The sequence below is a fragment of the Oncorhynchus keta genome, chromosome 2 (genome assembly GCF_023373465.1).
Source record: "Oncorhynchus keta strain PuntledgeMale-10-30-2019 chromosome 2, Oket_V2, whole genome shotgun sequence".
NCBI classification, from domain to species: domain Eukaryota; kingdom Metazoa; phylum Chordata; class Actinopteri; order Salmoniformes; family Salmonidae; genus Oncorhynchus; species Oncorhynchus keta.
The window spans coordinates 50065500-50079328 of NC_068422.1; the positions used below are offsets into that span (position 1 = coordinate 50065500).

The window sequence follows — 13829 nt, forward strand, 5'->3', positions numbered from 1 at the left end:
TAGAAAACACTCTGAAGTTTCTAAAACCGTTTGAATTATGTCTGTGAGTATAACAGAACTCACAGGGCAGGCAATCTTCCAAACACGTTTTGAAATCCTGGGGCAACTTTGAATCGCCCCCTCCCTTCCCAACAAAGGTCCTTCTGTAGCTCAGTTGGTAGAGCATGGCGCTTGTAACGCCAGGGTAGTGGGTTCGATCGGACCACCCATACGTAGAATGTATGCACACATGACCCTTTGGATTCCCATATATTATATATTATTATTATTATATTATATATTATATAACAAGTTATGGATCTGGAAACACTTCCTACGTCTTCCACTAGATGTCCTCATTCAGTAGAATGTGTAATGGAGCATTTGCTGTGAACTTTGACCTAATGGGAAGGAAAGTAGTTGGTGTCGCAAAAGGATTCCATTTTGTTGAGGCGCGTTTGCCTTTGAGTGCGTCGGCTGTTCCAATCAGCCCCAGATGAAAACGAATGATCCGGTTGGAATGCTATTGGATTTATATGATTATAACATCCTGAAGATTGATTCTGCACTTAGTTTGACCAGTTTCTTCGACCTGTAATATGTCATTTGGAAGTTTTGATGCAAAGTTATCCTGGACCAGAAGTCATTTTTTTGGGCATTTGAGCTGAAAGTGGTAGCAAATGCTGCTACTTGGACACGAGAATTGAACATTATGAAACAAAACGATTTATTGTTGAACTAGGACTCCTTGCACTACATTCTGATGAAAGATCATCAAAGGTAAAGGAATATTTATGTTGTAATTTTGTATTTCTGTTGACTCCAACATGGCGGAGAAATATTGTTTCGTCTGAGCGCCGTCTCAGATTATTGCAATGTTAGGCTTTTTCCGTAACGTTAAAAAAAAATGTGACACAGCGGTTGCATTAAGAACCAGTGTATCTTTAATTATAATTATATTATTATTATTATTATTATTATCTTTAATTATATGTAGAACATGTATCTTTAGTCAAAGTTTATGATAAGTATTTCTGTTATCTGGCGTAGCTTTCTATAATTCCTCCGGATATTTTGGAGGATTTTCTGAACATGGCGTCAATGTAAACCGAGATTTATGGATATAAAATGCATATAAAATGCATATTATCGAACAAAACATAAATGTACTGTGTAGTGTAACATGTCATATGACTGTCATCTGATGAAGATTTTCAAGAGGTTAGTGATTGATTTTCTTTTTAATCCTGCTTTTGTGATTTTTATCTTTTGCTGGAAAAAATGGCTACGTTTCTTCTTTGGTTTGGTGGTGGTCTAACATAAATATGTTGTGTTTTCGCCGGGTAGATGAACAAGGTGTTTATCTTTCATTTGAGGTATTGGACTTGTTAATGTGTGGAGGTTAAATATTTCTAAAGAATATTTTTGCATTCCCTGCACCACCTTTTCAGCTGAATGGGGGGGGACCCGTAGGGGAACCCCTCGCCTCAACAGGTCAAGTCATTTAAAAAAATCTCAAAGTTAGGGGTCAAAATTGTCATCCGTAAAGATAAAGTAGTCAAAAGTGTTGTATTTGGTCCCATATTCCTAGCACGCAATGACAACATTAAGCTTGTGACTCAAACTTGTTGGGGGGGTATGATCGTAGGTCAAACGTTCTCACTCAAGACTCATTTCAGGATTAGCTGTAATCATGGTATCAAGTGGTGTTTAGAAACATATTCTATTTTTATTTACAAAAGTGACTCCAAAATAACACAATACATTATTTACCATTAATAATATAGGACCAAATACTAAACTTGACTACTTTATTTACAAGAATCTTTAGTGGAGTCAATTTTGAACCCCACCTTCTTTAGATCTTTTTATATTACTTGTTTAAAGAATCTATTTTCTGAGTAATTGTATTAATATCATTTCCCCCAAAAAATTGAGCATACAATATAGCTCAGTATTTTAATTATTTCAGTCATTGCTCATCTTTATTAAAGTTGTCAATAATTTCTGACCCCACTGTATAACAATTTGTTTTGTGACAAAACAGAGTTAAATGCGATGGAAACCAATTTAGTTTAGTTTTTTTTCCGGAACGAGAATGTAACCGCAAAAGTAATTTTTATGTGCACTACGTTATCATGCACAGCTTTTTATCCACAACAAGTCAATTTGATGGAAACATCTCTGATGGGAAAATGAGAATTGTTTTTAATGCAGATTTTTTAATATTCGCATGAAACTCTGTCACCAATTTGATTGAAACCGAGCTACTGATCCCCATTTATCTAGGAGTTGTATGTTTGTTTTCTTACTAGCCTAGGGTAGGTCTAATATCTAACATTGAGCTGCCCTTTGAAAATCAATAGGGACATTTGGTCAGATACTTCTACTAATGTTTTTGAAACAGAGCTATGAACTAGGCCTATATCACAAACGCCAATAGGTCAACTGCACCTATGGAATCACAAAAGTAATCCATTCAGAGCTCATCTCTCAACATGCACTGGATATTGCCTACCTTATCTAATTCAGTTATCAACAATAGCCTGACATGCAAATGTAGCTGGAAAATCAACTGAAAGGAATGCTTCAGTCTTTGTCGAGCAAAACACGTCAACGAAGGTGAGTACAGTACAGAGTACAGACCCACTTGCGCACTCAACACATTGAAATATGTAGAGTTTCCCTGTATTTGGGTGGGAAATTGAAACGAGGTGTAGCTATTGCCTTTTTCTGTTTGAGTCTAATTAAAGAATGTTGTCTGTTTGCTGCTTTTCATTCAATCATTTTCTTTAGGCTATTGTTAGTTCAATTAGTTCATATTGGCAGAATATAATGCTTTGCGGTAGTCGGAAAGAAATTGCATTAGGATTAAGTACGCCGTGTATTGAGCTGGGGTATTATATACTATACAACACTGGCTGTAAACATGGTCAGGTCAACTACAAGGGGAATTGAAGAGCAGGGTTCTTAGTCAAGTCAGTGTGGGTCCCTTCTTGTGCAAGCTTATGCTACTGCTAGCTACTGTACTGGAAGTCACATACTATACTACTAACTGTACAAAAACCTGCTTATAGAGGCTACAACTTTAGAAGTGCTAGATCTGTATGATCCTCGTTTGGCACTGTGTAAACATTGCCTTCAGCTCTTTCTCTTGTGTCTCATTGACACCGCCCATTTCTGGCTCTGGGCTTTTCTGCACCTTTGCCACGGCAAAGTTGATGCCTTGGGTAAGTCCGGCCTGGGTCAGGCTGGCCACCTGCACCATTGAGCTCTTGATCTTGGCAAAGGGGGAGACCACTCGGCTGCTGTTGCCGTCGGCGGGCAAGGGGCCCAGACTGCCCTCCATGTGAGAGCCCAGGCTCCTCTGGGAGCTGCCAGAAGCTGCAGAGCTGAGCTTCTGGGCAGTCAGGAGATTGGGTCTGGAGGTAACATCTAGCTGGGATGGCCTGGAAGGGAGCTGGAGCTCTTTCGCCTGCATCTTCTGATCTGAACCTGGGTGCTCGTCTGGGGCCAGGGGACCTTTAGCATGTGAAGGGACATGTGGGTTCTGTGTTGGGATGCCACCAGTCATCTGCTCCCCGAATACCTCCACAGGTTTGGTCTGCGCATCTTGGATGAATTGGTGGCAATAGGCATCAATGGGCGTTCCAAAGTCTATCAGGATGGCCTCCTCACCCTCTGAGGTAGCGTCGGGAGACTGGTCTTCAGGACCGGCTAGAGCCGGAGCCCCCTGTTTACTGTCACAGCCAGTGACTCTGATGTTAAGCTCCACGCTGCCTAGCCGAGGAGCTGATGCCACGATGCCGCAGCTGGGCAGCACATAGTCCACATTTTCCAAGGAGCCGGCGCGCAGGTGTTCATCCGAGTTGTACGAATCTGAGTCGGACGACATCTCTGAGTGGTTGTCACAGAGGTCCTTCAGAGCCGGGCCGGTGTTTGCTCCCTCGGAGGTCTCCAAGCTGCTGTCAGACTTCCAGAGGGTGATCCCAATGGTGGGCTTCAGGAAGTTCACGTCGGGCTTAGTGGAGAAGGTGTTGCCCAGCCTCCCCTTGAAGGAGCCCATGTTGACATTGGACTTCTTCACCCTCTGGTTGAGAGAGGAGAACTTGTTGAGGAGGAAGCTCTTTCCCTGAGCCAGACCAGAGCTGCCAAGGACCTGGTCAGGGTGTCTGCCCATGATGTCTTCGTGAGGTTTACTGTGCCTTCTGAAACAAATGGATTGACAATATAGTCTAGTATTTTATCCAGGGCTTCTATTCATAGTGCATATCCATGTCAATGAGATTTTGTTCTAGAACTGTAAAAGGGCTAGTATAGGCATACTGCACAAGTGTAAAATACAGTAACTATGAGAGAAGAATATTCTGAAGATCTAGAAAGAGTGATAATGAATTCCAACTCACCTCTCCAGTTTCTTTTCAATCACCTGCATGTCAAGTCCCATGGCTTGCTTTGTTATGCAAAGCATCTCAGCTATGCACTGTAACGTGTCTGAAATATAATGAATCATTCCCACAATGGGAGGTCAGGACAAGGAATTCAAGTAATTTTGTGGCTATACGGGCAAGTGTGCTTCCAGTCTATTTATTTCATAAAATAAAATCTGGTAATCTTCCCATACCTTTACCGTCATCCTCAGGATTCCTTGTGACAGCCCTCAGTGTGTGAAAATACCCACTTGTCTCCTCATTCTTGTAGTGTAGACGCATACAGCAGAATTTGGGCTTCCCGAACAGAGTAGGTTCTGGGCCTAAAAAAGAACAGGACATGTTGTGAGCTTTATTGATGTATTACTTAGATGTTTGTGGTAAATCAAAAACAGTAGTTGCATCATTCAGAATTTGTGTACAATTAATGAAAACCATGCCCAAAGTGTGTGCTTAGTAGATTTACAGTGTAAAATAAATCTTGAAGCTGTGAAGGACTGATTTTGACCCTGTCTACACTTTGGAATTTTCACTTTGTGGAGCTATATTCCTCTTAAGGGGAAACACTCACCTATTTCAATCTTTTCCAAACCCTCCAAGTTGAGGCGCTGGTACTGATTGACTTTGTCAGCTTCCTCATCATAGCTGTAAAAACAAAAGCAAAATAAACCTGATGATATAATGAACAGCTAAAACATGTAATTGACTCTTCTGTATTAAATGTAGGCACTTACTATGCAATGTAATATGCACTGTTGGATAACAGCAGGAGAACATCCACGTCTTTGCTGGTTGCGTCAATAAGACTGATGAGTAGAAAAAAATGTGACAATGAGCTTTCTACATGAACAATTTGTTGAGGAACAAACACTTTCACGGTGTTGATTTTGAAGTGCATCTTAATTTCCCCTGAGGAAATAAATAAAGCTGCATTTAATTGATGCACACTAACAGTGTTGGGAGCACAAACACTATGAGAGCCAACTCATGCAAGGATTCAGTCAATGAAGAAAAATAGCTAAATGCAATTTCTCAAGCAAGAATTTTGCTAGGACTGTCTGGGAGTGGGACCTAATTGGAGGAGCCTAATGGGAGGGATGTGTAACCTGATAATTAGCTGTTATTGACAGAGAGGAGTGCAAACTCTCTTTGTTATATGTCTATTAACTTAAAAACCCCACCCAACCAAATAAGCTGAAATTACAGGCGATCTTTTCAAATAGCTCTTACACAAAAAATATATAAAAAACACAGGCAAATCATGTTTTTGACTGCACTGCCCCTTTAAGTTTAGAGTTGTGATTTGTGGATGGTTCCAGCACCAACCTCATGTCACAGTCGATGAGGGCCCAGCCACCATGGAACTTCTCGTCGTCGGGCAGCAGTAGCTGCATGTAAGTCTGTAGCAGGAGGCTGACCTGCTCCTGGGTTACTCTCTGGCTCTCCTGCTCCTTCTCCTCATGCTCCTTCTCCTTACTGAAAATGGAGTACAGGTCCTCTGTCACAGGATGGCCCATCATCAGGTCTAGAGAGAGAGGTGGGAGGGAAGAACGATTGAGTCACGGTTTTAAGACTGAACAAATGAGGGTGGAACCCATTTTTATAACACTTTACTTAGAGCCTGCAGGTATAATGCTATTTAACTTGTTATAAGCATATACACACTACCATTTAAAAGTTTGGGGTCACTTAGAAATGTCCTTGTTTTTGAAAGAAAATATTTTTTTTTTGGTCCATTTAAAATAACATCAAATTGATCAGAAATACAGTGTAGACATTGTTAATGTTGTAAATGACTATTGTAGCTGGAAACAGCAGATTTTGTTATGGAATATCTACAGAGGTCCATTATCAGCAACCATCACTCCTGTGTTCCAATGGCACGTTGTGTTAGCTAATCCAAGTTTATCATTTTAAAGGGATAATTGATCATTAAAAAACCCGTTTGCAATTATGTTAGCACAGCTGAAAACTGTTGCACTGATTAAATAAGCAATAAAACTGGCCTTTTTAGACTAGTTGAGTATCTGGAGCATCAGCATCCAGGATGCTGCTTCTTAATAATATATGCCATTTAGCTGACGCTTTTATCCAAAGCGACTTATATTATATTATTATTATTATTATTATTATTATTATTATTATATGCTGCTTCTTTAATCAGCACAACAGTTTTCAGCTGTGCTTTCTAATGATCATTTAGCCTTTTAAAATTATAAACTTGGATTAGCTAACACAACGTGCCATTGGAACACAGGAGTGGTGGTTGCTGATAATGGACCTATGTAGATATTCCATTTTTAAAAATCAGTCGTTTCCAGCTACAATAGTCATTTACAACATTAACAATGTCTACACTGTATTTCTGATCAATTTGATGTTATTTTAAATAGACAAAAAATTTGGACAAGGACATTTCTAAGTGACCCCAAACTTTTGAACGGACACACAATGATATGATATGATTAATAACACATAAGGGGATCATGCATGCTTATTACACGTCTTAGAATGAATTATAACTGCATCATACCTGCAGGCTTTAAGTAAAGTATTTCAGGTCACTTCTTACCAATGACTGCTTGTCTGTATGCGTCCCTGAAGCGGTTCAGATAGTAGCGGTTGGCTGAGTTCACGCCATCTTTCATCACCCCGGCCAGTTTTCTCTCCCCCGTTCTGGTGAAGTCTCCCTGTATATGGGATTACAGACAGAGGATGTCAAAAACAAGCAAGATATTGCACAATCAATGTCTGATCCGTTCCACAAAAGTAGTAGGCTGGAAAAAGATGTTATACTCTTCATGACTTAGGACTATGGAGTGTAAACACTTGGCTGTTATTGGTTTTATTGAGGAAAAGTTTTATTTCTTCTAACCAGATTTCCATCCAACATTTTGATGTGAATAAAGTACATGCCGAATAAAAATCTAACATCAGGCCTGATGGAAACAGCTAATTTGATCGGTAAACTTTCCAAATGTCAACTAGATTCAGCCATGGGCCAATTTTGTTATTGAGCGGATGGTTGGGGGCCGCAAGAAGCATAAACAGATGTAATATTTGACTAAAACAATCATTTCAAACCTTGATTACGTTTGTGGACATTGCCCTGCGTAGGGTGCCGTCTTTCAGATGGGACGTTAAAACAGTCCTGACTCTCTGTGGTCATTCAAAATCCCATGGAACTTATTGTAAGATTAGGGGTATTCACCCCTGTATCATGGCTAAATTCCCAACCTGACCACATTCCATCATTGTCACCTAATCATCCCCCTCATTCCTAATTGGCATATATCACTCCTAACCTCTCCACCTGATAGCTGATGTGTGGTGAGCATTCTGGCACAAAATTTGTTGCCATGCATCACAGAGGTGGGTGCTACACATTGATGGTGGATGAGGTGAGTTTCCCCCACCTATGTAAAGCACTCTGAGTACCTCAGTTGCTAGAAAAGCGTTATATAAATCTAGTCAATTATTATTAAATTATTATTTCTATTCGGTCACATCTCTTATGCGTGGGAACAATTGGGAACAGATTTCCGAAATTACAATCACTTGGAGCTGATTTACTGGTATTTTTACAGTAATATGTACAACAATAAATTCCAAATACAATTAATATATAACAAAATGTTGCTCAGAAAACTTGGGGGCCAATTAAAACCTACCCCGGGGGCCGCCAGTTGGGGAACCCTGCAATATACGCTAGAAAAAGGAGGGAAATTGTGTCTGTAAAATTAATTATGCCATGATATCGAAGTAATGATGGCTATTATATTGTGTGGCCCTCCCAGTATGACTCAGAAAAGCATAACATTTATTAGGCTACAGATGAAATAAATTATGATGAATTTTACAGGCTGGTGAAAGTGCAAGGTGATGAGCTTTGATGCTCCTTTCCAATAAATATCGAGGGTCTTATTCTGGTGACATGATGATCGATGCTTGGTTGCCGTTTGACAAGTAAGAATAATCTTCCTCTTTTGTCCATAATAATCTCATGTAGGCTATACCCGCACTGCATATGTGAGCTGCTCGCTAGAGCGCACTTGCCAATACCAGAGTGGGCACAATCGCTGTACAATGCAATTTTTCGTAACAAAACATCAGCAGAGTTGAAAATCTGATGGAAAAACATTTTACTTATGTTTTATTCTGTACATGGGAATTTAACCACAAAAGTTATTTTTATGTGCACTACGTCATCACGCACAGGATTTTATCCACAACAAGACAATTTGACGGAAACGTCGCCAGTGGGAAAGTGCACATATCATTTTTATGCAGATTTTTGACTATTTGCATGAAAATCTGGAACCAATTGACTGTGATATGTGGTCGCCTTACCTAGCTCCTAGATGACTGCACTAATTAAGTCGCTCAGTATAAGAGTCTGCTAGATTACAAAAAATGTCAAATGTAATGCCATGGTTGAGGCATATTTTTTTTTTATCACACCTTTATTTAACTAGGCAAGTCAGTTAAGAACAAACTCTTATTTACAATGACAGCCTACACCAGCCAAACCTGGACCAATTGTGCGCCGCCCTGTGGGACTTTCAATCACGGCAGGTTGTGATACAGCCTGCACTAATCTAAACGAAAGTGGGGGAAAAAAGTTGTAGGACTCTTCTTTACTTTCTCCATCCTCCTGGTGTACTTTTCTTCCTGGATATTTCCAAGTCGACATACACCGAGTGTACAAAACATTAGGAACAACTTCCTAAAATATACACTACCGTTCAAAACTTTGGGGTTACTTAGATATTTCTTTGTTTTTTAAAGAAAAGCACATTTTTTGTCTATTAAAATAGCATCAAATTGGTCAGAAATACAGTGTAGACATTGTTAATGTTTTAAATGACTATTATAGCTGGAAACGGCTGATTTTTTATGGACAATCTACATAGGCGTACAGAAGCCCGTTGTCAGCAATCATCACTCCTGTGTTCCAATGGCACATTGTGTTAGCTAATCCAAGTGTATCATTTTAAAAGGCTAATTGATCATTAGAAAACCCTTTTGCAAATATGTTAGCACAGCTGAAAAATGTGGTCCTGATTAGAGAAGCAATAAAACTGGCACTCTTTAGAATAGTTGAGTATCTGGAGCATCAGCATTTATGGGTTCAATTTCAGGCTCAAAATGGCCAGAAACAAAGAACTTTCTGAAAGTTGTCAGTCTATTTTTGTTCTGAGAAATAGATGGCATCATGAGGTAGGACAATTATGTGGATATATTGAAGCAATGTCTCAAGTCATCAGTCAGGAAGTTAAAGCTTGGTCGCAAATGGGTCTTCCAAATGGAAAATTGACCCCAAGCATACTTCCAAAGTTGTGACAAAATGGCTTGACGACAACCATGTCAAGATATTGGAGTGGCCATCACTAAGCCCTGACCTCAAGCCTATAGAAAATTTGTGGGCAAAACTGAAAAAGTGTGTGTGAGCAAGGAGGCCTACAAACCTGACTCTGTTACACCAGCTCTGTCAGGAGGAATGGGCCAAAATTCACCCAACTTATTGTGGGAAGCTTGTGGAAGGCTACCCGAAACATTTGACCCAAGTTAAACAATTTAAAGGCAATGCTACCAAATACTAATTGAGTGTATGTAAACTTCTGACCCACTGGGAATGTGATGAAAGACATAAATTATTAAATAAATCATTCCACTATTATTCTGACATTTCACATTCTTAAAATAAAGTGGTGATCCTAACTGACCTAAAACAATGAATTTTTACTGGGATTAGATGTCAGGAATTGTGAAAAATTGAGTTTAAATGTATTTGGCTAAGGTGCATGTAAACTTCCAACTGTAGTTGGCTACTGGCCCAATGCTCTTAACCACTAGGCTGTCTGCCTCCCTCATTTCTAGTTTAATTACTTGATCAGTTTGCAGTGGAGGCCTACTAACTGAGGGGTAACAGGATAGTATCCTGTTGGCAGATGCAAACCGAATATAGCAAACCTAATATTAGCTTAAAACTTTACACATGCTAATGATTTTACCTTGAGGGCGGCTGTGCCGGCGTACTGTCTGCTGATGGTGTCGCCGTTGTTGGCCCACATGACCTGGTAGATCCTGTAGCACTTGAGCGGCAGAGGCTGCTCAGGGGGCATCACACCTAGTTTCTTCAGCTGAGTGACGCAGAGACAAAGCTAGGCATCAGTCACCATCGAACGTTTGCCAGAAAACTACACTTACAGGAGAATTCCACTGAAAAAGTTTAAATTTGATGTTTTATTCTTTACCTTTACCTTTTCATATGTAATATGCCATCCATTACCACATTACTATGTCTACCATTACATCATCAGCTTTAAGTTGACATGTTCGAAGTAGGGGGAATCTCACCTGTGCCTCCATTACTGCACGAGCTATGGCAGCCTGGACTACATTGGTCCTGTCCAGACAGTCCATGCAGTTGACCCGGAAAATGCCCTCCTGATGGCAGATGACTCCTGCCTGGTCCACCCTGACAGAGGAACATTCACTGTGTGATGCACTGCATGTAGATATGGAGCTTCTGATCAACATGTGCAATCAATTACTGATTCATTCAAGATTTTTGCTTGCCCTAAAAAAAAAAGTATTTTGAGGTTGGCAATAACACACTCCCACACGCACCACACACACACTTACCAGCCCCATCTCATGTCTGCGATAATATCAGAGATGGCATCTGTCAGCGTTTGCACATTCTCAAACTTCATACCTCGACTGAGAAGACAAAAGACCAATTAAAATACAGGGGAAGTGCATACTATAATAAAATAAAAAAATACAATAATTGTAGTTTAGGTTATTCATTGCTTATTAGAGTTACTTATTATACTGAACAAAAACATAAAATGCAACAATTTCCCCAAAAATTGTGAGTTACAGTTCAAACAAGGAAATCAGACAATTGAAATAAATTAATAAGTCCCTATGAATTGTACATGAATGGGCAGGGGCACAGCAATGGGTGGACCTGGGAGGACATAGGCCCACCCACTGGGGGGCCAGGCCCAGCCAGTCAGAATTAGTTTTTCCCCATAAAAGAGCTTTATTACAGACAGAAATACTCCTGTTTCATCAGCTGTCCTGATGTCTGGTCTCAGATGATCCCGCGGGTGAATAAGCCGAAAGTGGAGGTCCTGGGCTGGCGGGGCTACACGTGGTTGTGAGACTGGTTGGACGTACTGCCAAATTCTCTAAAACGGCGTTGGAGGTGGCTTATCAGAGAGAAATGAACATTCCATTCTGGCAAGAGCTCTGGTGGACATTCCTGCCGTCCGCATGCATATTGCACTCTCCCTCAAAACTTGTGACATCTGTGCCATTGTGTTGTGTGATAAAACTGCACATTTTAGAGAGTGGCCTTTTATTGTCCCCAGCACCTGTGGTGCACCTGTGTAATGACCAGGATGTTTACATTTACATTTAAGTCATTTAGCAGACGCTCTTATACAGAGCGCATTCACCTTATGACATCCAGTGGAACAGCCACTTTTCAATAGTGCATCTAAATCTTTTAAGAGGGGGGGGGGGGGGTGAGAAGGATTACTTTATCCTATCCTAGGTATTCCTTAAATAGGTGGGGTTTCAGGTGTCTCCGGAAGGTGGTGATTGACTCCGCTGTCGCTGTTTAATCATCTTCTTGATATGCCAAACCTGTCAGGTGGATGGATTATCTTGGCAAAGAAGAAAAGCTCACAAACACAGATGTAAACAAATTTGTGCACAAAATTTGAGAGAAATAAGCTTTTTGTGCATGTGGAAAAATGTCTGGGATCTTTTATTTCAGCTCATGAAACATGGGATCAACGCTTTACATGTTGTGTTTATATTTTTGTTCAGTATTAAATGACCTGTGCAGCCAAGAGCTGATTGTTTCTGTGTATCAATTTTCTTACCAGTGCTCATGGAAGTCAAAAGAGACATATGTAAGGTTAGGATTGTTGTACAGAAGGACTTGTTTGAGATATGCGTCGCCAATAATCTTCTCACGCCCACTTTGGTCCACTAAGTTTATGATGACCTGTCAAAACATAGTTGCAAATTGCATCAACTTTACTATAATGATAAGTCTTTACGTAGATAAGTCTAAGTTAAACGAAAACTCAAGCTTTGGTAGTGATATCAAAGTAATGCCAATGCTGTCTGGCATACGATTCTCACCTGCTTCTTGTAAAGGTTGAGCTGCTCGTCAAAGTGAGCCGCAAAGTAAGGAATGGTCTCCTTTTCTCCTGAAAAGATGATTATAACATAACGGGAAAAAGTATATGATGGGGTCGTATTCAGTTTAGCTTGCCCAGTGCCCTGGGTGGGTGGAGTATGCATATTTAAGCCCATTGCATTAGTCATAAAAATACATTCGGCCCACCCGGGGCACTGGACATGATTAAACGAATGCACCCATTATTCCCAAGGCAGTATTTTGGATTGTAAATATCCCACTGACCTTTCTCCAGCCGAGGCCTGGGGTTGTAGCGGTAGCCTGCTTGGCTCCAGAAGACAGGCACCGAACCGCGGCTCTGCACAAAGGACAGTGAGTGGTTGTGCACGTGTATCAGCTGCTCTGTCTCCACAAAGTTAGCCACGTGTCCATCTGTGTCTACCCCTCTGCGTTTGTACCGCATCCCTTTGGGGAGAAGAAAACTATGATCATTAAATTCACCCTCCAATAATGATCAGAATTTAACTATGACTTAATCAAAGTGTTGCAAATAGACCCTAGCAATTTGGCCTGGGTGTCCATGACCTCTGACCTCTGCACTGTACCTGCACGGTGGCGACTGCGGCGGGAGATGAGGGCCACGGTGAAGCGCGGGTGGATGTCGTCCACGCAGGTGAGCTCCTGGAGCGGCGTATCGGGGCTGCTCTTCTCCTCCTCTGGGCTCTCGTTGTAATTCACTACCAGCTCCTGCACCTGCACAAAGCCCTGAATGATGGGTGTCACCCAGAAGTCCACCTCTGGAACCTGCAACACAACAAGAAAAGTTACAACTCTGTACAGTGATGCTAACTTGAGATGTATAAAGATGGAATGCAGTAGTTCAGTATACAGTACCAGTCAGAAGTTGACACACCTACTCATTCAAGGGTTTTTCTTTATTTTTACTATTTTCTACATTGTAGAATAATAGTGGAGACATCAAAACTATGAAATAACACATATGGAATCATGTAGTAACCACAAAAAAAGTGTTATACAAATTAAAATATATTTTATATTTGAGATTCTTCAAAGTAGTCCCCCTTTGCCTTGATGACAGCTTTGAACACTTGTAATTATCTCAACCAGCTTCATGAGGTATGGAATGCATTTCAATTAACAGGTGTGCCTTGTTAAAAGTTAATTTGTGGAATTTCTTTCCTTAATGTGTTTGAGCCAATCAGTTGTGTTGTGACAAGGTAGGGGTGGTTTAC

General features: G+C 40.6%; 1 protein-coding gene across 3 annotated transcripts in view; it reads right to left on the bottom strand.

The window, feature by feature from the left end:
• Positions 1–1924: 1924 nt before the first annotated feature.
• Positions 1925–13829, bottom strand: part of LOC118402130 (phosphatidylinositide phosphatase SAC2-like) — a 30929-nt gene continuing 19024 nt past the window's right edge. For all 3 annotated transcript variants that reach the window (XM_052478340.1, XM_035800072.2, XM_052478352.1), the window contains 14 exons: positions 13182–13380; positions 12862–13041; positions 12579–12646; positions 12314–12438; positions 11058–11135; positions 10770–10890; positions 10424–10552; positions 6982–7099; positions 5736–5934; positions 5144–5215; positions 4981–5054; positions 4604–4732; positions 4386–4473; positions 1925–4187 (listed from right to left, as the gene is read on the bottom strand). In XM_052478340.1, coding sequence (XP_052334300.1) covers positions 3077–4187; positions 4386–4473; positions 4604–4732; positions 4981–5054; positions 5144–5215; positions 5736–5934; positions 6982–7099; positions 10424–10552; positions 10770–10890; positions 11058–11135; positions 12314–12438; positions 12579–12646; positions 12862–13041; positions 13182–13380 — 2691 coding nt within the window. In that variant the 3' untranslated portion in view covers positions 1925–3076. The remainder of the gene's footprint in view (positions 4188–4385; positions 4474–4603; positions 4733–4980; positions 5055–5143; positions 5216–5735; positions 5935–6981; positions 7100–10423; positions 10553–10769; positions 10891–11057; positions 11136–12313; positions 12439–12578; positions 12647–12861; positions 13042–13181; positions 13381–13829) is intronic.